Source organism: Rutilus rutilus, assembly GCF_951802725.1.
Source record: "Rutilus rutilus genome assembly, chromosome: 24".
Taxonomy (NCBI): domain Eukaryota; kingdom Metazoa; phylum Chordata; class Actinopteri; order Cypriniformes; family Leuciscidae; genus Rutilus; species Rutilus rutilus.
In genome coordinates, this window is record NC_140228.1 from 18,342,029 (window position 1) to 18,369,917 (window position 27,889).

At 38.2% G+C, this 27,889-nt stretch overlaps 4 protein-coding genes across 12 annotated transcripts in view; 3 read left to right on the top strand and 1 right to left on the bottom strand.

Moving 5' to 3' along the window:
* dlgap1b (discs, large homolog-associated protein 1b) overlaps positions 1–4,383 on the top strand; it is a 143,759-nt gene extending 139,376 nt beyond the window's left edge. For 7 of the 9 annotated variants that reach the window (XM_084399643.1, XM_084399648.1, XM_084399646.1 and 4 more), the window contains one exon: positions 458–4,383. In XM_084399643.1, the coding sequence (XP_084255769.1) occupies positions 458–667 (210 nt within the window). In that variant the 3' untranslated portion in view covers positions 668–4,383. Of the gene's footprint in view, positions 1–164 lie in introns of all 9 variants that reach the window. The other 2 variants (XM_084399650.1, XM_084399649.1) reach the window with 2 other exon arrangements.
* Positions 4,384–5,935: 1,552 nt separating this feature from the next.
* On the bottom strand, positions 5,936–12,922 carry tgif1 (TGFB-induced factor homeobox 1). Its single transcript, XM_084398573.1, has 3 exons — positions 12,427–12,922; positions 10,148–10,377; positions 5,936–7,581 (listed from the first exon to the last, which is right to left on the bottom strand). The coding sequence occupies exons 1-3, from the start codon at positions 12,440–12,442 to the stop codon at positions 7,006–7,008; spliced, it is 822 nt and encodes a 273-aa protein (XP_084254699.1). The 5' UTR covers positions 12,443–12,922; the 3' UTR covers positions 5,936–7,005.
* Positions 12,923–15,610: 2,688 nt separating this feature from the next.
* On the top strand, positions 15,611–17,962 carry otud1 (OTU deubiquitinase 1). The gene has a single exon (XM_084398635.1). The coding sequence runs from the start codon at positions 16,109–16,111 to the stop codon at positions 17,411–17,413; it is 1,305 nt and encodes a 434-aa protein (XP_084254761.1). The 5' UTR covers positions 15,611–16,108; the 3' UTR covers positions 17,414–17,962.
* A 2,259-nt stretch (positions 17,963–20,221) lies between these two features.
* Positions 20,222–27,889, top strand: part of kiaa1217 (KIAA1217 ortholog) — a 133,991-nt gene continuing 126,323 nt past the window's right edge. The window contains exon 1 of the mRNA XM_084399155.1: positions 20,222–20,428. Coding sequence (XP_084255281.1) covers positions 20,356–20,428 — 73 coding nt within the window. The 5' untranslated portion in view covers positions 20,222–20,355. The remainder of the gene's footprint in view (positions 20,429–27,889) is intronic.

The window sequence follows — 27,889 nt, forward strand, 5'->3', positions numbered from 1 at the left end:
CATTTTGGGGTGAACTATCCCTTTAAGATCAGTTGCTTTATTGTTTCATATAGTATTTTATTTGAATGTTTATCTTATTACATTTATGAATGTTGCATGCGTTATGCTATTATCTGATTTGTTTTGCTCACTTCTTATTATTTTATGTATTCTGTGTTTGACAGTGATCGGGTTTTGAGGTGATGCTCCCATTTGCACGCTGCATGTGGTTCACATCCAGAGGTCCCTTTTACTTCATGCCAAATGGCTTGAACTCTTATTTGACGAAAACGGCCCTCCGTAATGGCCCTGCCACCCCTGAGCGCTCACTTAATGTATTTGGCTGATGCCTGGCACTCAAACACGACTAAATATTGCAGATGACCCAACAGATGACACCCCCCCCCCCATTTGCATGCATTAGCTGTGTTGTGTTACATCGCGGAGTGACACTAACCAGTTTGTCGTTGATGTCCAGGAGAAGCGCGTGCCCCCTCCAGTACCCAGGAAGCCGGGAAAGGGTCCCATGCTAGTGAGAGACCGGTCTCTGGAGGGCTCCCAGCGGATGGAGGCTCGTAAGCGGCTGTTAGCGGCTAAACGTGCCGCCGCCTCTCAGCGCCAGAACTCTGCCACAGAATGCGCCGACAGCATCGAAATATACATCCCAGAGGCCCAAACACGATTATAAACACTTTCACACTGAAAACCGGGTGCTTAGAAGCCTAATAGACACACACACACTCATCTCCAACCATAACACAATAGCACTGAATGACAAAGGCAGGGTAGCTGTAACATAATCACTCCTTTTTCTTGTGTAAAAGAGAGTTTCTTCACTGTGGGCTTCTACTGTATTTATGACTTAATTTTACTCTCTTCCTCTGTCCTGCCATTGTTAGCTCCCTTGTTAAACTCCCAAAGACTTTAATATTACTATTAGACACTATATTTAATTGTTAAAATAACCAATTTTATATATATATATATATATATATGAATATAAATAAATATATATATTCATGCCTAAAACACAGCATATTATCATGTCTGTTAATATTACTACCCAAATATTGCACACTACTGAATTGTATTATTTATTTTGTAGTTTTTGCGGTTACCGTGTAAGAGCCATATGTCTTGTGTTCTCAAAGAGAACCTAACTTCTAAAAAGGGCAACATACCGATCACTTCTGAAGATTTCAACGGCCAATGTAGCTTTGATTGTCGTGTATGTATGTATACATGTGGGTGTCAGGCTTTCTGTACATGTGCCACACTCTCTCACGTGTCGCCCTGCACCTCTGAGACCGGGCGAGGTCGTTCTGTTTTCAGTATCACGGGACAGAATGGAAAACCCACCTCTTCTCTTCTTTCTTCTCAAATTTTTCAACCTCCCACTCGGTCGTCCTCTCCCATCCTCCCATCTTATCTCCTGTTTTGTCCACTCTCTATCTCTCATTGCCACTCACCTGTTTGACTGACAAAGATGTCCATCGTATCTGACAAATGTGACACTTTTATCAGTCCCCACTCAACACGTTCACGTCATTGACAGAAGCACTGTCAGAACAAACCACTCTTCACACCTCTGATTCATCAGCCATTCATATGTCCACGTTATGAAACATTACATACGGGCAGTCAGGGATTTCATTCAGCATTAAGCCCCGTTCACACTGACAGCAATGAAGTCTTTTTATTTTCAGAGATATTTGCAGATTTCTGGTGATATACATATGGTGGTGTGATGTGGATGTGTCCAGTGAATTGTTAACTTATTTCTCACAATTGCAGTGACTTTTTATTTCATAATTGCGATTTTATATCATAATTGTGACAATTTTTTCTCAGATTTCAGATTCTTAACAATATACCACAATTGTGATCCAATGTATCAGAAGATCTTTTATTTAATGCAATTGTGACTACTTAATGTAATTGCAATTTTAAATGTTAATTGCGACTTTATATCATAAATGTGACTATTTCTCACAATTGCATTTTTATATCTCAGTCGCACAATTAATATATCACAATTGTGACTCTATATATCACGAGATTTATTTCTCCTAATTGTGACTTCACTTAATGTAATTGTGATTTTAAGTGATAATTGCAACATTATATCGCAATTGTGACTTTATTTCTCATAACTGTGTTTTTAATCACAATTGTGACCCTGATCATGTAAGTGATAATTGCGACTTTATATCGTAATTGTTACTTTATTACTCATAATTGGGTTTTATATATCACAGACTCACAATTAAACTATCACAATTGAGATTTTATTTCTCGTAATTCTGACTTGACGTAATTGCAAGCTTATATCGTGAATTGCGACTTTATTTCTCACAATTATGATGTAATTTCTCACATTATGACTTTATATCTTATGATCTAGAAAGTTGTATCTCACAACTGTCTTTTTTACTTAGTTATGGCTTCCATCATTTTCTGTGTACAGTTTGTGTATGCGTGTACATTTTTGTTGTTGACATAAAGCCATTTCTGGTGACATGTGCAAGGTAATTCGACATGAGAGTGTCTAGCAACTCCTCCAGCAATAAAATCGCTGTCAGTGTGAACGAGCCAGCCACAACCACCACAACAACCGACAGGACATTTTCGAATTCTGTGGCATTGAATAGCTCCGCCCACTGTGAAATCTCATTGGCCCATTCTGCTCTTTATTACTGTACTTTAAACATCTGATTGGCCGTGATTGTGTCACGTTGCTTAGCGGTTTTCCGTTCATCGTTGACAGACAAATAGTCAAATCACGCCCCATTGTTGTTATGATGAGCTTGACATTAGATAGTTTTAAAAAATGCGTATTTTGTAAATATATAAATGATGAATTATAAGACGCCTTCCTGACTGCTCACTAATATAGCTCACTATATTTGTCTAAATGTTTGTATAAATGGATATAAAGTAAAATATCATTATTTTATAATGAGGAAGTTGTAGAGATATTTAAGATCAGACGAAACGCATATAAACGGACAGTCAGACATCAATTTCTCTCTTTACCATAGCTTTTGAATTTCAATAATGCTTAAAAGTATCATTTGAAATATTAAAACTGCAATGCCACAACTCTATAAATGTAATAGCCTACATAATATTTTTTTTTTTTTTTGTAAAAACACCAACTGTGACAGGCAATTTATTTATTATATTTATAATCACTAGTTAGCATGATAGTCTGTATCCTCAACCAAGTGTGTATGTGTGTGTTTGTGTTATTTCCACATCAAGTGCATGTACCCAAGTGCTTCCTAATTTTCCTAAAGGCGTCGTTTTTTTTTTTCCCAACCGATATGTAGCACAGTTGATACTTTGTAATATAGATCAGCTACTTTCTTTTGTTTTCATTTATACTTAGATGTATATAATTTCAGCAACCCTTAGGAGAAAGTGCAAGTAGACACATGTATCAAAGCAGAGCACATACCAGCAGTTTATTAATTTTTCTATTTAATGAAACCCATCTTAACCGTTGAATCATTCACACACTCTTGTGCTGCTCTTGTAATTGATTTGCGCTGCATCATAGTTGCACTGACAAGTTACTCAATACTAGTCAAATCCTAACTGCACTTTCTGATACTTTTCAATAACAAATACTAATTTGCACTTGTTAAATATGTTAAATAAACAGAGCTATTTCTTTTTTCTTTGCTCTAACTATTTCACTGTGGATAGACACATCACTATAAATATATATTGATATTAATTTCCCAGCAGCCAATGTGCAGCCATTTTCTATTTTCATAGACAGTTCAGTTGCATTGGCTTTAGTTTGATCCTTGTAGTATTTATCTTTTTAACTAAACTCTTCATTCCCGTTATTATGCACTAGAGCCCTTCTACTGTGGTTAATGTTTGTTTGAAATATTATTGATGTTTAAACGCTCGGCCTTAATTTATGAATATATAATAGTCATGCACAACATAGCCTCAGGGGAGACTATATAACGTGTGTGTGTGTGTGTGTGCGTGTGTGTGTGTGTGTGTGTATCATGAAGAGGTCTGATACTGGAGATTATACCTTATCAATTAAAATATTGGTTTATATCTGGAAACATAATAAGTCCAGACTTTTTAGGGTTTTATCTTCCCAAATAAAAGAAAATCAGACTATGTTTTATTGCCAAACTGTGGACGGTGCACTCACCACAATATTTTGGGAAATGAAGGCAAGAAATTGTGTATTTACTGTTCTTGTAAAAGCATAAACTTTATCAAAATGACTGTGTGTAAATACATGAATGTTCTTCATTGTAAATGTAACCTACATCTAAGGATATCTTACTACTTACATTTTGTATTTATTGTATCTACACTGTTGATGTTATGGCACGTGTATGAAATTTTGATCATTAAAATGTTACAGATGCTCACAGCCATGAAGTGATTCATTTTCAAATAAATGTATAGCACTGAATGTTCAATAAATCTGTTTGTTCTATCCAGTAAATAGAGATAAATGACAAGATATCACCTTGATATCACTATTGCATCTCACACATAACTCACAATTACGATTTTATTTCTCGTATATGAGACTTTACATCTCACAGTTGACATTGTTTCTCATAATTGTCTTTATATTCTAGTAATTGCGACTTTCTCGTAATTGTCTTTATTTCTTCAAATTGTGACTCAAAATTGCTTTTTTTATTTTTGATTGATTTAATTTGGACAATTATGGCAGTCAGTAATTGCGTCATATTTCTCATAATTACAACTACTTTTTTTTTTTTACTTTTGTGACAGCTCACAATTGACTTTATATCACAGCTGCAATTTTATTTTTCATAATTAAGATGCTTCTCATTATTTTCTTTATTTCTAATATTGTGATTTCATAATTGTAACTTTATTTTGCACAATTTTGACTATTGACTCGAATTTGGCTTATTTAAAAGTTTCTCACTATTATTCCGCCTTTACGTCTTTGTGACTTTCTAGCTCACAATTGCGACTCGTAACTTTACTTCTCACAGTTTTTACTTCACATCTCACAATTGCTTATCTTAAACTTTATTACTATTAGCTTTTTATATTTTACTCTGAGTTGAAAACAGCCTTTCAGTTTTAAATCATTGCCTGAGGCCTGAGTGGGCGAACAGATCTTCTTTGACTCTTATTAGTGAACAGCTTCAGGCTTCTTAGATGAACCCAAAGAACAGATAAACTCTCATCTAATATGTGCGAGACATCCCTTCCATCCAAAAAGTCTTTAGTATCATAGAATGTAATGTCTTTTTAAATATAGGTGTTCGGTTAATTAACCGCTTTGAGCTGCTAATCACTTTGATCACTTGTTGCCAACTACACAACTGACCCTTTGAGATGTTTGTTTGGATCTCAGCCGAGTGAGAAGTCTAAAGTAAAGAACAGCTGTCTAACCGAGCGTGATTGAATATCCAGGACAGACGTGTCCCCGCTAATCCGTCTTTATTGTCTGTGCTCATATACAGACATGCACACTCACACAGACGCCATTGGCAAGCCATCGTTGACGTCTGGTTTTAGCTACCGCTAATTAAATGCAGGATTATGCTAATTGGCGTTCTTGTGAAGCTTACACACACAGAAGAATGTCAGTATGATTTAGCAATAGCCTGTAAGAACATGCCTTTAATATGTGCGAGATGTCAAGGTAGGGCAGTGTTGGATTGGTATAAATCACGTTTGGATGCTGGCTTCCGCTTTATGAAAGCAATCTACATTTTCTGTCTGACCTTACACGTTATTTCATTTTTCAAACACTACTGGAAAGAAATGTCATCTGAAGGCTAATCTTTCCCGTGATCCCATGATAAAAAAAAAAAACAAAACAAAACAAAAACAGCCTTGATTATAAGAACCTTTCCATTTTCCCACTGCAAACACTTATCGAACAATGTAGTTAAAAATAAGCAGAAGAAAGAAGATTAATTTTGTAGAAAACAAAACTTTATTTAAACACCGTGTGACCCCTATTTGCCACATACATTGCACAGTAAGGAGGAGAAGTCACATCATTGGGCATCATGTCACATTGGCTACTGAAAATGCACTGGTCTAAGGTCCCAAAACCTTGAAATCAACATATTTGGTGACATAAAACCATTCTTTCTTTTTATCCTCTGAAAGTGGTCTCAACTTAATGAACAAAAACAAAAAAAAAAAGAAAAAAAAAAAAAGAAAAAAAAATTAATACAATTCATGTAGTGTTCATTCTTCCAGCTCACTTGTCCAAGGTGTGTATTTGTGTGTGTGTGTGTGTGTGTGTGTGTGTGTGTGTAGGGGTGGTGTGGGGAGCATGTGGGCACATTCACTGGCCGTTTCTACACTGAGTATTCAGAGGAAATCTCAGACTATAGTTCTGCTACATCTGAATATCCCTCAAGAGTAATGAAAGGAAAAAAAGAAACATACTAACGACAGCATCTGAAATTTTACAACGAAAAACAAAAAAAAAACAATACAAAAAACTGAACATCTATGAGACACAGAATGACCCGGTGCAGTAGTGATTAGAGTCTGTTGGAGAGAAAGCTAGAGTTGATAAGATACTGAGATGACCTGCCATTTTGTGCAAAAAAAACGAGGCAGAATATCAGACGTGTTCTCTAAAAATGAGGCAAAAATCGACAATCATAGAGCCGAATCTCTGAAAACGAGAAAGAAAGACTCATGAGGAATGGGAGAAGAGCTCGTCTTCTTGTAAAGAAGGAAAGACAGGAAGTCGTATTACTGTGTTTGGTTTTGGTCCCCTGTGTACAAAATGAAAAGATACATATTTATTTACATAGAAATGGAATACAAAAAAAAGAACCGACTGCCAAGGCACCTTGAAATGCTTTACATAAAGGAATCCTCATCAATTTGATTTACATTTACCAAAAATAGAAATGATCAGGCCATGCTTGTTTGCTTTCTGTTGCTCAGTCAAGTTTTTTGGGAGGGGCGGGGCAAGAAACAAACATCGATGAAGCTTTTTCATTCATCCATCCGTGTTTTCTGTCTTCAGGCGAGGAGCTGTTTGGCCTGCAGCTCCATTTCTGCGGCCCTCTTCAGCGCCACGTCAACCAGCAACTGGAAGCCGCTGAAGTCCTGGGTGAGATCGGGCGGGGTGGGCGGCGGGGTGTTGAACAGGCCGCTCTGGGGGCTGACGTTACCCTCCCCTCGACACCCGAACAGGCCGGCCACGTCTGTGAGCGGCAGCTCCGTGGCTCCCTCCACGCCGAGGCGCGTTGTCGAGCCGATGCCTTGCGTGCCCGTGGTGATGGTGGTGTGGCAGATGACGGAGGGTCTGGGTAAGACGGGTCCGGGCGAGGGGGGTGTTTTTGGGGACAGGGCTTTTTTGGGGTAACCGTTAGAAGTGGGCGTGTTGCTGGTCGAGTGAGGCGAGCCGGGCTCGTAGCTGTTGCGGTCCTCTCCGTTGGCGAGCAGACCGTGTTTCGGGGACTGGGAGTTGTCGCTGAGCATCTCGCCACCCTTGCTGCCCCGCCGCGAGATGGTGAACTGGTTGGGGTCCTTGCCGTCTTTCCGGAGCATCTCAGGAAGGAGTCGTCGCCGGGCGTTTATAAACCAGTTGCACACCTGTGCAGAGAAGAGCAGATTATGATACATCAAAACGCTAATACGATCATATATTGAAATCACAAGCGCAATCACAAATTGTCTTACCATACTGTATTAAAAATGTAGATCCTGTTGTCAATATTTTTGTTTAACATATATCATGTCCTGCAATCCAATAATGAAGTAGTAGATAATTTATTATGTACTTTTTAAATATTGTACTTTTTTGGAAATGTTCTTTAAAGCCAGAAAATAAAAATAAATAATACTTTTATTAACTTAAATTGAGTTTTTTTTAAGCAAGAAACTAAACTTAAAGCATTATAATAAAAATTATATAATAAAGCAACTTAATATTGTTAGTTTCTTATAGGATGAACAACCTCAAATTCTATCTCTAACTTCTACCACCTGTTATTTTCTTTCAAAGTTCAAAGCCTATAGTCCTATAAAAACTTTTGTTTTGTTCATTTTGTTTGCACGCTGTCTTGCTCAAGTTTAAAATGGAAATTCGTGAGGCTGTATTGAGTTAACATGTGACGGATCTCTGCCTCTATTTTTGTTTTTCCTCTTTTAAAAAGCTGAGTTGGCAGTTGAAAGCAGGAAGCTCTTGGCGGTGAGGATTCCTTTCAATCACCTAAGTAACAGTTCACCTTTATCCCTCAGACTGGGCTCTTTCTTGGGCCTAAGGGCTTTAGGCCTTAATCATGCTAATAGCGCTGTATCTTTCACGGCTCTGGCGAGTCTCACCTGAGGGGGTGTGAGATCTACTCTAATGCAAATCCAACATTTCAGGGTATAGAAAACACAAGTGACTTCGGTGTGCATCTCTACAAAAAGACCAATTACTTCGTTAGTAATGGCTGACTGTTAACACCTTTAGTTTATATCAACGATTGAACTCCACTGGCCTTTTTAGTCAATGTAGATAATGCACCACAGGTAACTGATAATTTACATTGCAGATTTAAAATGAATCCTATTAAGCAAGGAACATAAAATCAATGTTAATAAAATATAGAATTTAATTATTAAATTATATATTTAATATAATTATTATGCAATTATAAAATTATTATATAAAAATTAATTAAATGATATATTTTTAATTATAATAAAAAAAGTATATACACACACACACATATACATATATGTATACACACACATACATATTTATTATTATAATTTAAAAAATTTTATATTTAATAATTATAAATAATGATATTTATAGAGAGCTGTTTCAGAGCTGTTTTGACTTTTACAATTCTATTCTGGCCTACTTTCCCAATACACACACTATGCCATAATGAAATAACTTGAGTTCTAACTTTTCTTTCTCGGTATCTAAAGGGGCCGTTTTCAAAATGCAGTCCTCAGTATGGTAATGCTCCTGTATTGTCTTCCAGTGAGTCTCTTCAGAAGAGAAGCCTCTTTGGCTCTCTGGGTAATGGGGCTGTATTGTGTATCCAACGGTCCGCCTGAGCCTGGTAGTCTTCACTATGTTAATGTGTGTGTATTGTGTCTCCCTATTGTTAGTGAGACAGCTGGCTGAGCGCAGGGGAAATTCCTGGCCCAGTGTCTGAGCAAGTCTCTCTCTCCCTCTCTCTCCCTCTCTTTCTCTCTATGTGGCTACATCTCAGATGACTCAAAACAGTTATTCACTCATCTGTCCGCAGGAATTCTCTCCATTGACTGCATTCACAGGAAGTGTTGTTTATATGACGCTAAAACTCAGCGGGGACAGAACGTGTGATCTTAACGCAGTAGCGCTAGCAAAAAGAGCTGACTTTTTCTTTCTCTGACGTATTTCTTTTGGCTCTCTTCTATTTATGACATTGAACCTTTCAGTTTCCTTCACACAATGTCAGTTGAACTAGACATTGATGACAGTTAACTGCTCTCCAGTGAAGCATATAAATATATTACTGATCAACAAAGCAGAAAACTGAAAAATTCCCCTTCGCATTCTTGACAGAAACAAGCAGTCGTGAGAAACTTCAGACCTTGTCTGAAGCATAACTTCAGAAACTGCTTTGAGTCATTCAAATGTATTTTTATTCAGAGTTCCCAAACCTTTTGGCCAATGAATTTACATGACTTTCCAGTCAATTTGTTATATGTCATATTGTTTAATCTATTTTAAATACAGTATTTTAGATGTTGCAATCACTATGAGCAATTTCTAAACAATCAAATAGTTCACAACTAAACTAGAAAAATGTATACAACATAATTTTGTGTGACTTTTCCAGGCTTGAAAACAGTGTTGATAACTAAAACTATTAAAGTTGTTTTTGGTAAAAAAATTAAAAAAATTAATTAGATGAAAAACAAACTGAAATTTTGCCTTAAAAAATAAAACATAAAGCTAACTGGAAATATTATTAAATGCTACATTAATATATAAAATAATACTGCTTGGAAATCACCGTTGTAACATTCCCTGACATTCCAGTTTTTCATTACCATGGGAACTTTGATTATTCTTAAAGCTGTATTACATGCAGTTGTTCCCTTGTTTGTTTGGGGCTTTTTTTAGTTCTGTGCTAGGCCACATATACACACTTCTATAGATGTTCAGTACCTGTAGTGTGGAGAGATGGGTCTGCTTGGACAGCAGGGCTTTTTCCTGCTCTGATGGATAAGCATTGTAGCGGTGTTGGTAGAGCCAGTCCCGGAGTATCTGTACTGACTCTTTGGGCAAGTTTCCTCTCCTCTTCCTCTTCCCTGACCCTCCTCCATTTGAAGAGAGGTCAAGAGGCACATCCAAACTGTCCTCGTCGTCCGTCTCGCTACCGGACATCGCCAACACACCTGTAGGCATACGAGACAAGAAATACGCCACTTAAAAACGATTAAGTTTACAACATTATTCTTTCTTTCTATACAAAAAAAAAAAAAAAGGCTTTGAGAACCAGGTAAAGTATGAAGTGAAGTTGATGTATGAGCAATGTGTTTTTACCAGTCAGTAAGTGTGATTCAGGGAATTGGAATCAGTGTGTACCCATGTGTGTGAAGGAAGACAAAAGACACCCAGTCAAACATCAACCCCCCCAACCCCTGCAAAGGACTCTCCTCCTCCCCCTATCTTACACACACAGTCTCTCCCCTCCAAAATGCCAACTGCAAAACACTACACGACAGCGCCTGGTCGTCTGTATGCATGTATAAGCGTGCGTCTGTGAGAGAGAGAGTGTGTGTGGCAGCTGATGTGTCACATCCCTGCTGTCAAGCAAAGCCATGTGATTCATGGATGAAGTGGATGCATCACAGACTCTAGGTGTCATCGTGCATTTCCGAGCACTGTAAATACACTCACAAAAACTAGAAAAACTTTGGATAAACATACTGTTTTGTTTTAAAACTCACTTAAAGGGCCAGTTCACCTAAAAACTAACATTCTGTCAATATTTTCTTGCCCTCAAACATGTAGGATTTTCTTCTATGGAAGACAAAGGCAGAATGACAGCATCAATCACTAAGTACTTTAATTGTATGAAAAAAGAAAATAAATTGAATCATGACTGAGTCTCATTCTGCCAAACAAATCCTTCTCTGGAAAGAAAGTAATATGGGGGTTTGGAATAACATGAGGGTGAGTAAAAGATGACAGAGTTATGATTTTGGTCTGACTATCTATTTAAGTGCTGATATTTCAACTTTTCCTGCTTATGATGATGACTTGAATATCATTACCAAGTATCATAAACCGGTTAGTTTGTAAATAAGACGTTTCACTCAGAGTGCTGAAGGGGACTTTTAGTTCATGAGCACTCTGCAAGTGAAAGAAAACTTTCCCCAACTTCAGCCCGAGTGTGAGCGTGGGATTTCAACTAAAAACGAAACGAGTTAAATCACGTACACGTTTATCTTTGATGTTGTGTGAGAAAACGATTGAACATGTGAAGAGGAGTAATAAGAAGTAACTTTGTCGTCGGCCTACATGAGGAGGAGGAGGGGGAGGGGAACCTGTTGCAAATCTCAAGACCGAACAAAAGAATGTCGTTTGTGGGACATTTCAAACTCTGTTTTTTCGACTTTTTACGAGGTTAAAACGTGTGAAATCACGCCAGGTGACAGATTAAAGGCTGACACGACTCTCTACGCGGTTATACGTCATAATATATGAGAAATATTAACTTAATAACAGAAAATAGCTCGGGCTCTATTGTGTGCTGTGAGAGACACGAGGTCGGAGGGAATGTGAAAGCGTCGCCTCGAGGAAGCGGCGCGAAATACACAAACTTCACAAAAGGAGGTCAGCATTTATTGTTGCACATTTTACACCGCGACAAAATGTTCAGATGCTAAGAAAGCAACAAAGTAGTCGTCCAAAAAATAAAAAATAAAAATAAAAAAAAACTTGGAAAGTTTCCCTCATTTTCCCAACAAAACTTGAGTCAGTGTTATGAGAAACTCTGAGCGCGTGAACATTTTTTTCCCAAGCCAATAAGTTCAACTATTACACGAAGGCATTTACACACTTAAACATGCACGACAAAACCCTTAAAACAGTAACCTTTAAGACTATTTAAAGTTATAGTTATAGATTGGTTCGTGGAACAACACTTTAAAACATCTAAAATGCATGCAACTGTTATATAAGCATGTCTGTACAAATCAAAGCTTATATATTGTGAATAAAACCCATGCGTGTTAATAACGCGAAACGGCTCGTTGTGACAGCCCGCCAGCACATGGTGAGAAAAAGGCTGTTTTGTCTGCAGCGGAAAACAATAGCATGCGATGCCAGACATTTTCTGTTCAACCCTCATCGACAAGTTCTATCCATTTGTTACAATCACCGATAAAAATATAGAACATATATCGCCGCTATATCACCCATATCGAGAAGAAACATACCCTTTTTGGTCTTCATGTCCGTCAAAATTCCCCTTTTCACGTTGGCAACAAGGAGGTCGATTCTTCCTCGGTTTAATCACACACAACTGTAATATTCCAGATTGTTACGAAGTATCGAGAGAAATATTTCTTTTTGTCGAGGAATCGCCGCGGAGCGCGTTTTTCATTTGTCGGAGACGCAACACATTGTCGGGTACCTGGGACAGGCTGCGCGTCTCATTCAGTGTGTTTGATGTGGAAACTGGGTGACAGCTATCTTTGACAGCTGCGTGACTCAACGCGGTTAGATCCTCCCCCTCCGAGGGCAAGAGGGAAAAATCTGACATCAGACACACAAAAAGGAGTAAAAGAGACCGAAAAAGAGCTTTTTGACAAACCCATTCGAATCTTAAAACGTGTTGAGATAGATCCTAGCACGAGGGATGTGTTTGTGGAGACGTGTTTTGGACGTTGAATTGGATCTAGTTCCTGCACGTTTCCCTTTAATGACTGCGGCAGAGACACAGGAAGCTGGTTTATTATGAATGTAGGTTAACATTACGAAGAGGCAGACACATGGCAGGGATATATTTGGGGCTGCTTTGCTTTCATCAGCATACTTCTGTTAGGCGCCCTACTCCAATACAATATTTTTGGATGTGCGTTGTATTTTTCACTGAGATTTAAAAAATGGCACAAAAAAAAGAGTGTTGCTGCAGGATAGTGTTGATGTGTTATCAGGTGCAATGCGGCATTTATTTCAGGTGACAGATGTCCATGATGCTGTTGCAAGCTTGAGAGGATCCTAAGGAATATCCGGTTCCATTCATGATGCTTTTAGAACGTTTTAAAGCGCGGTTCTTATTAGCTGTATTATAATGCCCTCAGCAATCTTAAATGATGACACGATTTCTGATTTATCAGAACACATAGAACCCATTAGAAACCAGTTTAACAATTCTTGTACAATATGTTTACAGTTTTTAATTGACTTCTCAGACTTTTTAGACGCGGCATGCATGCATGCAACCCAGCAGTTGGCCGTATCTGTAGGCTATTAAAAATAACACAACTGTATTTTTATTAGAAATTACTGATTATAATGAACAATGTGCGCTTTTAATTTAATCTCACGAGTTTTCAGTAAAACATAACATGCAGTAACAGTTATTGAAAGTTTTGCAACAATAACTCGCTGTTTAGTAAGTGAGTCAGAATAATAAGTGTTTTGATTCACTGTAAAGAACCAGCCACAAGAATCATTCGCCCGGAACTGGAATACACTGGACGTTGAATGTGCGTGATTCACTGAAAAGAACCGGCTCGTCAGAGTCATCGGTTCAGGAATCGGACCACTCTGTTAATTGGCGCTGTACGTGTTTTCAATTCATTAAAAGAACCGACTCAAAAGAGTCATTTGTTCGGCTACACTGGTTGCTTTATGTTACGCTGCTAATTAGTGGTGAAGAAAACAAAAACAAAAAAAACATTCACAACATTTAGGAATGCTCGTTAGAAAACTTTTACCGAAATGGTCATGAACCATTTTAAAAACGGAGTAGGCTACTAATTCTAAGTAAGGATTGCTCGGTTCTCGTCACAGCTCCATTTGTAAGCCGTGCGTGATGCTTCCTGTTGGCGCAGCGCTGCGTGATACCCAGTTGACCGTTGGGATTAGATGGTTGTAAAGCAAGAATCGCTTGTTTCTTCAGCTGTCCTTGTGACGCGTCCCTAATTCAAATCACAGCAGTCTCAGAATTCTTAACGCTGATTATCTCTCTTGCGTATGGAGCCCAATGTTCATCTGTTGTTGTTCCAAATAGGCGCATCAACCAAAACGGTTATAGTGCGCACGCACAGGTTAGACACGTTATTATATACATACATGATTCAGACACAGACCTTTAAAACCAAGCGTATCTGCCTGTCAAAACACCGAGGCACATGGCGGTAAAGGCTTAGAACGCTGTATTTGGAGTCTGTAGATATGGGTCAGGTCGCTGACATTTCCATGCGAGGCGTGCCTGCGTCATACGTCTGGCTGGCCTTAATTCTCAATTTACTGCCGTTGATAAGAGCACAGGTTATTCTAGACTAGACGTAAACAATAGCCCATGTCAACAACAATCGGATGTTACAACAAAACAACTTAACATATTTGTTAATAATCGTCTTTGTTAAAGGAAACAAGAAGCTAGCCTAAAACTCGGTGAGGTAATGCCTTTATGCAGATTGGCTCTACTACAATGGATGTGAGAAGACGTGATGATGATTCACGATTTCTCATAAACCTGACACAGCTCTGGATTGTGTAACAGTCATCACAGTCAAAAAAGGCGTGTTATTATCCGATAAACAGAGACCAATAGTTCCCCCTGGTGTTACATTGCGCAACTGCAGACGTGTTACTCCAAAAAGCGTAATAGAAGCATTTGATTGCCACCTATTGGTAAAAACATATGACTTCTCTTTTATATAAAATACCAAAACGATATATTTTGACATTTAGCATATTCGATATATTACAATACTCTGCTATTATGCTGACCTGTGCACTATTATAGGCAATTAAATAGGCACCTGTATATAGGGATCTCTTTTAGGAGGTTGTCGGAGGACATGAGATATTCTCCCTTTCAGTAACACAAGCATAAAGGGGCATGAGAACATAGTGGAACTATGCATGAAACTTATGTGGAAGCTATTTAAAACTTGTATCGGTTTAACTTACCGTAAATTTAACCATGATCCGTTCAGTGACTTCACTTTCTCAGTATACTATTCCCCTTTAGATAGATAGATAGATAGATAGATAGATAGATAGATAGATAGATAGATAGATAGATAGATAGATAGATAGATAGATAGATAGATAGATAACTATGAAAGGACTAACCCACAGAACAGGTGCAGTAAAAGGGCTCTGAGTCTCTCTTTGCAGAATATGATGTCATGAGGGATGAGGTCATGAGTCAGAATATTCAGGATGTGATTAGGGAATTAGTAGTGTGAACAAAATGTTCACAATTCTGAAACTGCGTGTCAAATGGGAGTTTAAAGCCATATAAGGGAAAACGAAAGATGAAAGCTACAACGAGCAAATTATCTGCATTACTTTTATGGGGGAAAAAACTTATTGGATTGAAGCTTTGGGTTGATGCCGTATCGACCTGACTGCATTTCCAAGAAAAGTCTGTAATATGCTTAAGGTGATTTATAGCCAACTCTTCTTGATTAAGTAGGACCAATGAAGTTTAGTGTGAGGCGGGACTTCCTCGCTGTTGAGAGGCAGTGTGGTCCTCTGAGCTGTTTGGGAACCCGCGGCCTCTTGGCAAACTGCACGCATTCCAATCTGGCGACGCCGCCCTGACGCGCGCTAGCGTAAACACGGGCAGAAGCGAGAGAAACGCCGAGAGTCCCAGTGACACATCACATCTTTCGCATTCCCGCGGGGTGCAGGTCGTCTCCTCGGCCCGGGCGGTGTTTCAGAGACCCGGGGTCCGGTTACCAGTGCTCGCGCTAAAATTAGGGTTGCTTTGGGGCTGACGCAAGACAACTTTGTAGCAGCGGGGAACGAGGATCCATGGAAACGCGCCCTACACATTCGGTGCTATTGATGACAGAGATTATTTTTGGACCGTGTTGTCATCATTCGGTAACAACGAGGCCTTAAGGCGCATTGTATAAAGGGAGGACGTTGAAAATGCACTTGTACAGCAGCGCGTTAACACACTACCCCGGCTCCTCTCGGAAAGTTTCCGTAACTCTCACCAGTGTCGGCAATAACGCAACAACGACAAGTTCGGGTTCTTTGGAGGTGGTCAGAAACGCCGTTAACGGAAGCGCCACAATAGCTCACACGGGCTATTTATCTGGAGGGGAACAGACTGAAGCGAACATGCCTGCTTTTTCATGTTATGAGGCCACCTCGATGAGGCCGGTTTTCTACACTTCCACCGCGGAGATTATCATCACGCGACCGGATGGTGTGGAGAGATCTGTGCCTATTCACATCGTGAAGGAGCCGCGCACAAACCATAGACCTCTGGAGACGCACTACAAACGGGTTTCCTACGCAGTTAACGGAGATAATCATCACCACTCTGATTCCGTCTTGGACTTAGATCCCAGAAGAGGCGTTTTTGAGGATGACAACGATGAGATAAGTGAGAAAAAATCAATTCTCTACGATAGGTTTTTTGATAACGACAGCTACAGGGTTTGTGAGAGAAGACGCGAGCCATGTTTACTAAGCGATGCCACGCCCTCCAGAACTGCTGAAACTGTGCAAAGACCCTCATCTGATTCATCTGAAGCTCTCAAAGACCCCAAAAGACAGGAAAGCATCGAAGATGACAATCCGGTCTTTGAGCTGCGCATCCTTCAGGAGCCCACAGTGACACCCAACAAAAGTGACGTTGACAACAAGGTTACCCGTTACTTGGCCGAAGTGGAGAAACAGAACAAATACCTCCACGACAGGCAGAAATACCGCTTTCACATCATCCCAGATGGGAACTGCCTGTACCGGGCCATATCCAAGGCGGCTTATGGGGACCAGTCAAGGCACAAGGAGCTGAGAGAGCAAACCATGCACCACATCGCCGACCACCTGGAGGAGTTCAACCCCATCATCGAAGGAGACGTCGGGGAGTTTCTGATCAACGCGGCCCAGGACGGTGCATGGGCCGGCTATCCAGAACTGTTGGCCATGAGTCAGATGCTGAATGTGAATATCTACTTGACCACCGGGGGTAGTGTGGAAAGCCCGACGGTATCAACCATGGTGCACTACCTGGGCGAAGATGACTTGTCTAAACCGGCCATATGGTTGAGCTGGCTTAGTAACGGTCATTATGATGTGCTGCTGGACAGTTGTCAGCCCAACCCGGAGTATGACGACTGGTGCCGTCACACACAGGTGCAGCGCAAGAGGGACGAGGAGTTGGCCAAGTCCATGGCGGCGTCCCTTTCCAAAATGTACATTGAGCAGAACGGTCTGCACTGAAACTCAATCAGAGAATGTACCTGGGGATACTGTAACTCATTCTGATGTTTCCAAATGGATTGCACTTTGATTCCTCGCGTGATTAAATATTGCCTTAATTTATTACATTTCTATCTTTGTGTCTTCATTTTTCCATAAATGTGTTGAAGTGCTGTGCACAAGATGAGTTGTGGTGCGAAATGTAAAATAAGGACTTTTTGGGTCTGAGTGAATGTTTCTTAGCCTTGATTGCATGTTTGTGTACAGAATTTTAAGTCTTGTATATATACTTTTCTGTTTATTGTTTTGTAATCTGTTATGCAGAACTTTTCATCCACCTGAATGGGATATGTCGCACTTATACAAACATTTCCAGCAGTTCTTGTCAATGTTTATGCGTGTGTATATTTATTCCCCTGTAGTCCATTACCTGCACTGCTGTGTTATACACTAAACTGATGATTCTCTCATGTTCAAGTGCCTGAAATCTATTTTACAAATATGTATTTTTGAATAAATTCTTTTCAAACAATTTCAAAACTTGTTTATTTATATCACACTACCCCCCCCCCCCCCCTCCAAAAAAAAAAAAATCTCAAAATTTTGTCATAATTTTCTCACCCTTATGTTATTCAAACATGACAATAATTCTTCTGTGGAAGACAAAAAATGACCTTTCTGTCATTTTTCTAAATATCTTGTGTTGCACTGAAGAATGTCACACAAGTTTGGAACAACATGATGGTGAATAAATGATAACAGATTATTATTATTATTTATTTTTTTGTGAACTATTAACCTCAAACATACATGGGTTTTTAAACTGGGGTTAGGTACAGGAAAATGTTTAGATAAAAACAGTGTAAAGAAATGTAAAAATAAATAAATGAGTTTAAAATAAAATGGATTAGAATAAATAATAAAAATATTAAAGTAAATAAAAATAGATTAAAATACAACTTAGATAAAAATGAACAAATATTAGATTAAATTAAAAAAATATATATTATAATAAACAAAAATAATAATAATATAAAATGAATTATAAAAGTTAAAATAATACACAGTGCAGTACTAAGTGAATATAATTTTTCCAAATATTTTTTACACATTTATAATATTTTTCACAGTGTAAATTGGGCCTTTAAACATAAAACATTTATAGCGGCCTTTTAAATTTTAGGGATGGGGTCCCTTGCATGAGAATGATCACATATCTAAAAGATTGAAAACCACTGTCCAAATACATACTGAAAAATATGTATTTTTAGCAACAAGGAAAAGGTTAGACACACAAGCTTATAACATCTGTAAAAGTCTAAAGGAAATGTTCTTTCTTCCCAGAACATGGCTTTACATAAATGTTGACCTTTAAAGACACATCACCCAGACTGTGAAATAAAATGCTACAAATGTAGGATGAGAGGATAGCGTGATCTCATGTCAGTCTTGTGAGCGTATGTTCTCATAGACTACTCTGAAGACTGACCTCAGTGTGGTTATCTCTATTTAAAGTGGCTCCTCTAAGGGGTAGACTTCGATGTTCTTTCCTTGAATAGACGGATCACTCTTTACTGCTGTAGACCTATGGAACAGCACAATCTAGTATTACAAACAGATAAAGCTTAGCTACTCATATATGACGGCACTATTCATAATTGATAATGATGTGGCTTAGACATCATAAAATAGCCAGTAAATCCAAAAAGTCCTGCAAAGTGCAATATACCCACCCCATTTATTTATTTCTCTCTCTACATCGTTTCTGGAGGTTTTTTAAGATGACCTCTGTATATGGGCTATGTGGAAATAATAAACCTCTTTTCTAACAATATAGCCTACAATTAGACCCCCTTTTTAATGAATGATTTTATGATAAGTAGGCAGCTTTATATATTGATTCAAAGGGGCAAACTATTATTTTTATATTTTATTTCAGTTAGCATTTGTTTTATTTTAAGAGATTTTTTTTTTTTTTTTATGGTTTTAGTTTTAGTTAACTATTATAACCCTGGTTCTACACAAGACTGTTGAGCCGATTTAAATATAACAAGCAAACAAATAAATAAAAGTACCGCACTTATAAGGTGCGAGTACAACTTTTACCCTTTACATGAAAGAATCACATCCTCCCCGTCCTTTCAGATTGACTATTTGGCATTCGAAATTAGCTCTTTCTGTCAAGAGATGTTGTGGTAGTTCCCGTGTCAGCCACTAGATGACAGTATAAGTCCGAACGCCAGGCGCTGTACGATCAAATACAATGCCTCAGAAATCATGCAGCTTTTTATGCAGCCCATAGTGCATCTTTTGGATCATGCGACAGGACACACGAATACACCTCGAGGCTTTGACACATGATACTGTGTATGTGTGAGATGGAGCGTGTTTTCATGATAGTTTGAAGTTGTCAATCAGCCCAACTAATCAAACCACTGACTCATTTTATGTCAATTAGGGCTCTAATAAAGCTTAACGAACTAAGCAAATGGTCATTTTGTGCATTCTGCATCCATACTGGACAAGGTCAAGCACTATGACATTTTGTCAATTAAACTTCCATGGTTATTTCTTATATAAGATGATCATATTCATATAGCCTATTGATTATGTCGATGAAGACACATTGTTTTAAATAAGTAGGAAAATATGCATAAAAATAAGATTTCCCAGCAAAATATCTCTAACTAAACAATCTGCTTTAAATTGGAATGACGTAATTCTGCAGTCATGTGGACTTTAAGTTCCTTATTTATTTATTTATTTATTTACTTTTTGGGCTGAAAACCCCCTCGCTTTCTCTCTCACCCTCCCTCTGAGTCTCTCCTCTCTCATGAAGGAGTTTGTGTCCTTTGGTCATACATTCATAGCGCATATACAGACTCAGACAGACGGAAGCGGGAAATAAGCGAAAGTTTTGCGGATATTTGGCCAGGGACGAGCAGTCTGGAGAGGTGCAGAAGATGTCCGGACACCGGGTTCAGTTCGCGGATCTTCCTTCTACCGGCGAGCGCAAAGGAAGCCCGAAAATTAGCAGTAAGATTTCGGAGTTTCTGTTTCCTCCGGCTATATATGCCTCAAAACCGAGTGTGCAGCCTACCTAGTATTTTTGGTGGGCATCGTAGACGGCGTGCTCACCCACAAATACTAATATATGCCCAAAAAGGCAGCCTAGGTAGGCAGCACACTCTGCTTTTGACGCACAGCCTCGGAGTTTGAAGTTAGAGAAGAGTTGGTTAAGCTGTGTCACTTTTTATTTAAGGTTAGCCTCGAGGCAAACTGTAGAATGCTGCTATAAAATAAAAAATATTAAGGACAATACAATTCTGAATTATTTTAAAAAGAGGTCAAGTGGCACATTTTGCCCTTCGCATGTCAAGGTGAAACCCTGAGGGAATATGTAGGCTAAATGATGTACAATAAAATATAAACATATTTTTCATATTCATTAATTCATACAGGATAACCATTCATATTCATAATATTTAAATGTAGTGACAATTTCAAAGACTTTGTATTTGAACTTCCTGTATTTGGAGGCAGAGTTCACTAGCTGGCACTACCCCACGGCTAAAAGTTTCAGGGGAAACGCCTTATTATAAAAAAAAATATAGCTATAGTTATAGTTTGCTTAAGGGGGCAACACAACTTACCCACTGACACATCTTACCCCACTCTTCCCTACTGATTTTGATCTTTGCTGATGTAGCCTATACGCTTCCACCAAAAGCAGTGGCTTTCTGCTGAATGAAGCTTATCAGAAAACTTGAACAAAAACAGCTGTTTCATATCTCATCATAGTCTCATAACCTTTAAAACCCTGAGTGAACATTTGAGTTATTCTTGCTTGTGTTGCTACATTTTCTGCTGTTAATTTCTGCTCCAATGCAAGACATTTGACATTATAGCTGGGAGAAAACAACCTTGCCATGTATGCATAAAAATGCTATTCTTGGTTAAATGTCATGACTAAAGTATACTAGTCAAACAAATGGGATTCCTTTCATAACTTGGAACCAATCCCAAAGGATCCTCAAATAATCAACTTAAGTTTACCCAATTTATATGGTTCATTTCATAGAACTTAATTTCATCCATTTGGAACATATTTAGCTGATTCCTGTTTGATCCTATTAAATTGGTTCTAAATTATGATAGAGATTCCATTAGCAATTTTTAAGGATGAGTACATTCCTTTAGGAATCCTCTTAGAGAGAAACATGCATTTTAGGTTACTGGATATTGATTTAGTCATTGTATTTATGATTTTGTGTGCAAAAATGTCAGGAATTGAGTGCATTGCATTAACTCAAACTATCCAATAGTGACCTGGAGAAACTCTTTCATTGTGCTCTGTCTGTTATTTGCTTCATGGCTGTTTTAATCAGAACATGTGAAATGACTTTGAATGGCTTTGGTGAGTCCTTCACTCTACATTTGAGTACCTTCTGGACTATCAGAAGTGACGACAGAAGAGTGATATAAGAAAAGAGCAATATAACAGCCAGAGAGCTGCAATATTAAAAAATTCTTGCTCATTCTCTCGCTTTCACTTTCTCTCTGGGTGCAAACCAGAGAAAAAAATCCCCCCACCAGCCAGCTGAGAAGTAGCAGACTATTCAAGACTACTGAAGGTCTGCAAGCTCCACTTGGTGAAATCCAGAGTGTCGTAAGGTTTCACTGTTTGGATCCCTTCCACTGATACACAATCTTAAGGACAGGAAGTGTTTCTCAGGGCTGCAGTGCCACTGAAGTGAATGAAGTGGGTAATTGAAGGTTTTGAGCCTTTTAGACGCTGAAGTGAACTTTAGATTTAAGTCTTAAATGATGTAGGCTACTTAAATTATGTACGTATAAAAATTAAAATGTTATTATTGTCATAAATGGAATGCTAACGTTGCTAAATGCTAATGTAGCTTAAAAAATTAGGCATGTTCAAGGGAAAGTTATGGTGTTGCCGCTAGCTTTAGCATGGTTGCTAACCTGCACTATTATGGCCTTCCTACCTTCATTCCAATTATTATTCCAACAAAAAACACACAATGTGTGGTGACGCTAAACTTCTAACTCAACCCATGTTTCAGTATTCGCCATGTCCACTACTGTCACTAATGTCATAACTCAGTTTCTTGCGGTGAAACAGATTTCTCCAATCATTTAAGTCCACTTAAATCCTGGACCTTTCTTACAATCGACCTCAAGCTTGCATTCAGACCTGCTTCAACCAATGGATAAAACCATGTTCCTTGCCCTAGATTATTTTATTTTTCAGTTGCTACTGAAAGAAATCTGTTGCACACTTCAGTTAAAGAAGTACATCATCCAAGTACTTGTAGTGTACATTTGTATTGTATGCAAAATGGGACAAACCTTTACTTTTATATAAACTTTTTGTTCTCAAACAGCAAAAATAACTATCTGAACCTTCTAGAAGTACCATGTTTGGTTCAGTAAAGCCAAGGCTTATAACTTTGAGGTGCAGTTATGTATTAGAAAACTGTGATGTGAAGTTTTACAGCATTGTGTCTTACTTCAGGTTTCTACTTGTCATGGCTGGATATGCCGACTCAGAGAGCATTGCATAATCTGGAAAATTTTGAAGATTTAGCTGTATGAAAATGGGCTGGGATGTCTAACAAAGAAACTGTCCTTGGTCTCGCTCCGTTTTCTGAGAGTTGTTGCGTAAGCGTATCCTCGTCTGTTCAGCGATCAATGAGACAGTGTGAAATAAAGAGTAAAGCTTATATGTTAGATTTATTCAGTTATTCCAGTAATATAGCATTTTGCTAAGTCTTTTATCCCTTAAAACTTATCTTTGATAATCAAAATGACATATTTAAAAGTTTTTTCCTGTGAAAATGACTTATTCATGCCTTGAAATAGCTTGAATATAACTCTATACCCTTGCTTCTTTTAGTCCCCGCCTCCACTCAATCGCACCAGCTCGGACTACCTGATCCACTCACTCAACTGTAAACGCAACACAATAGCAATTGTACATATTGGTTCAATTTAGCCATATGTATTTGAACCAGAAATTGATTCAGAAGTAGTGCTGTCAAAAGATCCGACTTCAGTACCAAGTTGGTACTGAAATTTAAATGTGTTCAAATAAATGTGTTCAAATCACAAATTAAATGTGACGATACCAGCATTTCCCTCTTGCATTTTGAGCGCAGGTGAACAGATTCTTAAACACCTCTGATTGGCCATTGCTTTCACGCGCTCAACATATATGTCTCTAGCTGCGTTTCCATTACCCTTCAAATTGCGCAAATTAAAATTGCGAATTGAAAATACGCCCAATTGGAACACGTCAGTTTCGCAAAAACTCGCATTTATCGCAAAACTGCAATGGAAACAGTTTTTGCGCATTTGCAGGTCACCTGACGTAGATGACGCGGTGTGTTTGGACAGAATATGAGACATGAGAGTTCTTTAAATTCATAAAAGACAAAAGAATTACAGGAATAATGGATTCTAAACCTCAAATAAATGCCACAATCAAGACCTCGAAGCAGATATGAGGGAGAAACACCCAGAAACACCTCATATGTGCCGCTCACAAGTATAATAAGGCATATTAAAAACAGCACACAGACATATAGACAACATTAAAAACTTGATTTTCACCACAGGGGGTCTTTAAAATCCATGGAGTCTGGTTAAAGAAAATGCATTCATCATAAAATAAGCTAGAAAAGCACTATTAATAAGAAATCAAAGACAGTTGACGTCAATCAACTCATCAAAGAGAGTCCAACGTGCTTTTGACTTATCCAAATGGCTTCTAAATCTATTTTAAGGTGGTGGTTTGTGATTGGCTGATTGGTTACGACAGATACGCCGAAGGGTTTGAGGATCCTGTTCATGTAAATCTCTAATTGGATGCAGATGTCACGCATGGCCATATGATGCTCTCCTCGGCGAGGCTTTGAAGTGACTCTGGACTCGAAATACTTGAGGACTGGGTTTAATTTTCTGGCTCATCAGTTAAACCCAATACGCAGAGAGAGAGAGAGAGAGAGAGAGAGAGAGAGAGAGGCCCTAGAGGAATGCATGTCTGCATGTGTATGTGTGTGAAATGGAGAAATGCAAGCTCAGGTACAGACACACATCCCTGGATGACAGGGCAGAAAATGCTGAATCTCCATGGTTACAGGGCAGTTGACACACCACGTGAGAGTCGACACAGTGGAGAACTGCCAGACCTGACAAATCCCTCTGAGTGGCATTAGCTCAGCACATGCAAGTGTGTATGTGCGTTCTCTACTATAGTCAATGCATGTCAAACACAAGTGCTGATTAGGACAGAAGGAGGGATTGAGAGAGAGACGGGGCTACAGGGAGAAGACAACATTCAGAACTGTAGAATAGCACAGGCAGAAAAACTTTAATGGGAAGTAAATGGGGATATTTGCTTTAGTTAAAGGGATAGTTCATTATTACTGTCATTAAGTGCTCACCCTCATGTTGTTCCAATTCCAAACCCGTAAGACTTTGGTTCATCTTCGGAACACAAATTAAGATCTTTTTGAATAAATCTGAGAGCTTTCTGTCCCTCTATAGCCTATGCAACTGACACTTTGGGTGCTTCAAAAAGTTCATAAAGAGATCATAAAACTAATCCATATGAATTGAGCGGTTTAGTCCTACATTTTCCGAAGAGAATCGATTGCTTTATATGATGAAGAGATTTATTTTAGGCTTTATTCACATATAAACATTGATCAGCAAACAAACAGAAGCTATATATATATATATATGTATATATATAGATAGATATATAGATAGATATGTAGATATGTAGATGACAGCAACATGAGCTATGAGCACAATATCTGAGCAATAACATTTTCATCTAAGTTGGGTTTCTAGTTGGATTAGTGTAGGCATGACAGCAACTTAGAGAGTCCCAGACTTATACACAACTGTTGACCTGAATCCCCAGGGTCATGCTTTGGGATGCCACCCATATTTAGATGCTGATAAAGCTACAGTTACTGGACGGTATCGGGTTTCTCCACACGGAAGTAGGGAGAGAACTCCAAACCTGCCGTCCCACTGTCTAAACACCCCCTTTTTCCATCCCTTCCCATCCTCCTTCTCTCTATCACTGCCTCCATTCGAGGACAGCTAATATATCACATAGAGTTCACCATGAAACTTAAGAAGGCGTTCAAATCTCCAGCGATCACAGAGTAAAGGATGCCGACAGCAGATTACCTCATTCTTTTTAACAAGACTCCCCACTTTAGTTTTGCCCACACTGGGAACTTTGCACAAGTTGCTATATTACAGATAGCAACCTAAAATTGATGACACTTTTCCTCGTCCCATATACTTACAAGCAGGGATTTTCACCTGGTGGTTCATGAAAGTACTGCAGAAGGTCCATGAAACTGATATGTAAAATATATAGTAATTTTTTAAATAATATTCTGTAGTATTTCAAAATGCATTTCTAAATATACTTCAGTTATTTTAATATACTTATTATTTAATTGATTAAAAGAAACAACCTCATGTTTTCATCTTTGGTTGAATCGGCTACAATAAAGAAGAAAAAAAAATCGAAGTAACGGGATAAAAATCTGAGACTAGATGAAGCATAACTGGGTCAATGACATTTGAGTGTCAAATGTGGACATGCAGTGGGCTTAAACAGCTCACACTTTTACAGCAGATTTAGTTCCCAAACAACTGACAGTCGTGACCTAAATATGATTTTCATTTATAATAACAAATCCTAAAATACGGCATTAGTAACTTACTTTCCGTGCCATCAGTCATGTGTGCACTCAAGCTCAGAAGATCTCCCGTTCTTGGCTCATTTTGAGTCAGACTTGTTGACTGGAGACTTGCTCTGACCGGATCATTTGAATCAGTGAGTTGTTGACTCTAGAACAAATGCAGTCGGATCGATCCAAATCACCAAGAAATCATTCAGTGCGATTTGCAAACCGATTTGACAGGTTAATTGAAGAACGAATCAATTCGTTCACGAATTGGACACCGCTGTGGTGTCTCTTAGCAAGTGATGATTTAAGTTCAAAATAATGAGGAAAGACATGTTTCTATACTTGAAAAAATTTACTTAAGTAAACCCTCTGAAAACAAATAAACAATGACTGATAAAGACATTGATTGGCAAAGAGAGTAGAACGGGGCCAAAAATAAAATGTAAGTGCAATGTTTGTTTGTATAGCCTACAGTGTGTTAGAGGTGATAAACCAGTCTGAGAGTGGTTTCTGATTGGCTCTACAGTGTGGGATCATGGCGTGTTAGAAACACTTTCACAGCATGGGCACCAACATTATCCACTTATTCATGGAGATAAGCCTCCAGTGAGTGCGTGTGGAGGACACTATGTTCTCTTTGAGAATCCAGACACTTGTTATGTCAATATCACCACCTAGCAGGGGATAAACCAGCCCACAGACCAAATCTAACCTTTCACCTTTCACACATGACCTCCGACTGTCACAAGAAACCGGATCGCCAAAATAACAACTACAAAAATCCTTACTGGTATTCACATTTGTCAGGTTTTCTTGCTGCTTGTTTTCCATGAATGTTTGTTCATAGCAGTTTTTTTTTTCTTTTTTTAGGCAATATTTTATAAAGTGTGTTTTTTCTTTGATAAGTCGCTGAGATCGTCCCTGTATATCATGTTGGTTTTAATGAGATGGAGGGAATGGGAGGACAGATGTGAGGAGCTGGGTAATTGGGAAGATATAGAAAAAGATTGAAGAAAATGGAAGAAAAGTTTAATACATCTAAAGGTATATACTATAGTTACACAAAAATGAAAATTTGAGCGTCATTTACTCATCTCCGCATGACATTCTTTCTCCTGTGGAACACAGAACGAGATATTTAGAAGAATGTTCATGCTGCTCTTTTTTTAATTAAAAAATCTCTTTTTGTTTTTGTATTATTTGTATACTATTATTATTAAATATTTATATAATTCATATTAATATGTTAATTTTAGTTTTAGTAGTTTTGTTATATGCATTTGTAATTTTGATTACTTTAAAAAATATAATTCTAAGCTTTAATTTATATTTATTTCACTTTAAGTAATTTAAATACTCCAGCTTCACCTTATTTTATTTCAATTAGTTGCCAATGCAACATTTCTCATTTTTGTTCAAGTTTTTATTTAATATTTGTATTTTATTTAAGTAATAGTTAACAGTAAAGTTGTTTAATAGTAAAGTTTAATAGTAATAGTTATAAAAGTTTGCGAGTCAAGTCAAATGATGATGAGGAAGGCAGATTAAGAGGTTCAAAATAACAACAAGGTTTATTTAACAAGAGCAAACAATACGAGACAGAGTGCAAGGCACAAACAATACCGGACAACCAACAGAAACCCAAGAGTAACTTGAGTTCATTATCTCGTATACACAAGATAATGAACTCAATTACTGTATGAACAGCTGTGATGATGGTAAAAGTGGCGGGAAACTTCAACAAAGGAAATAGGAA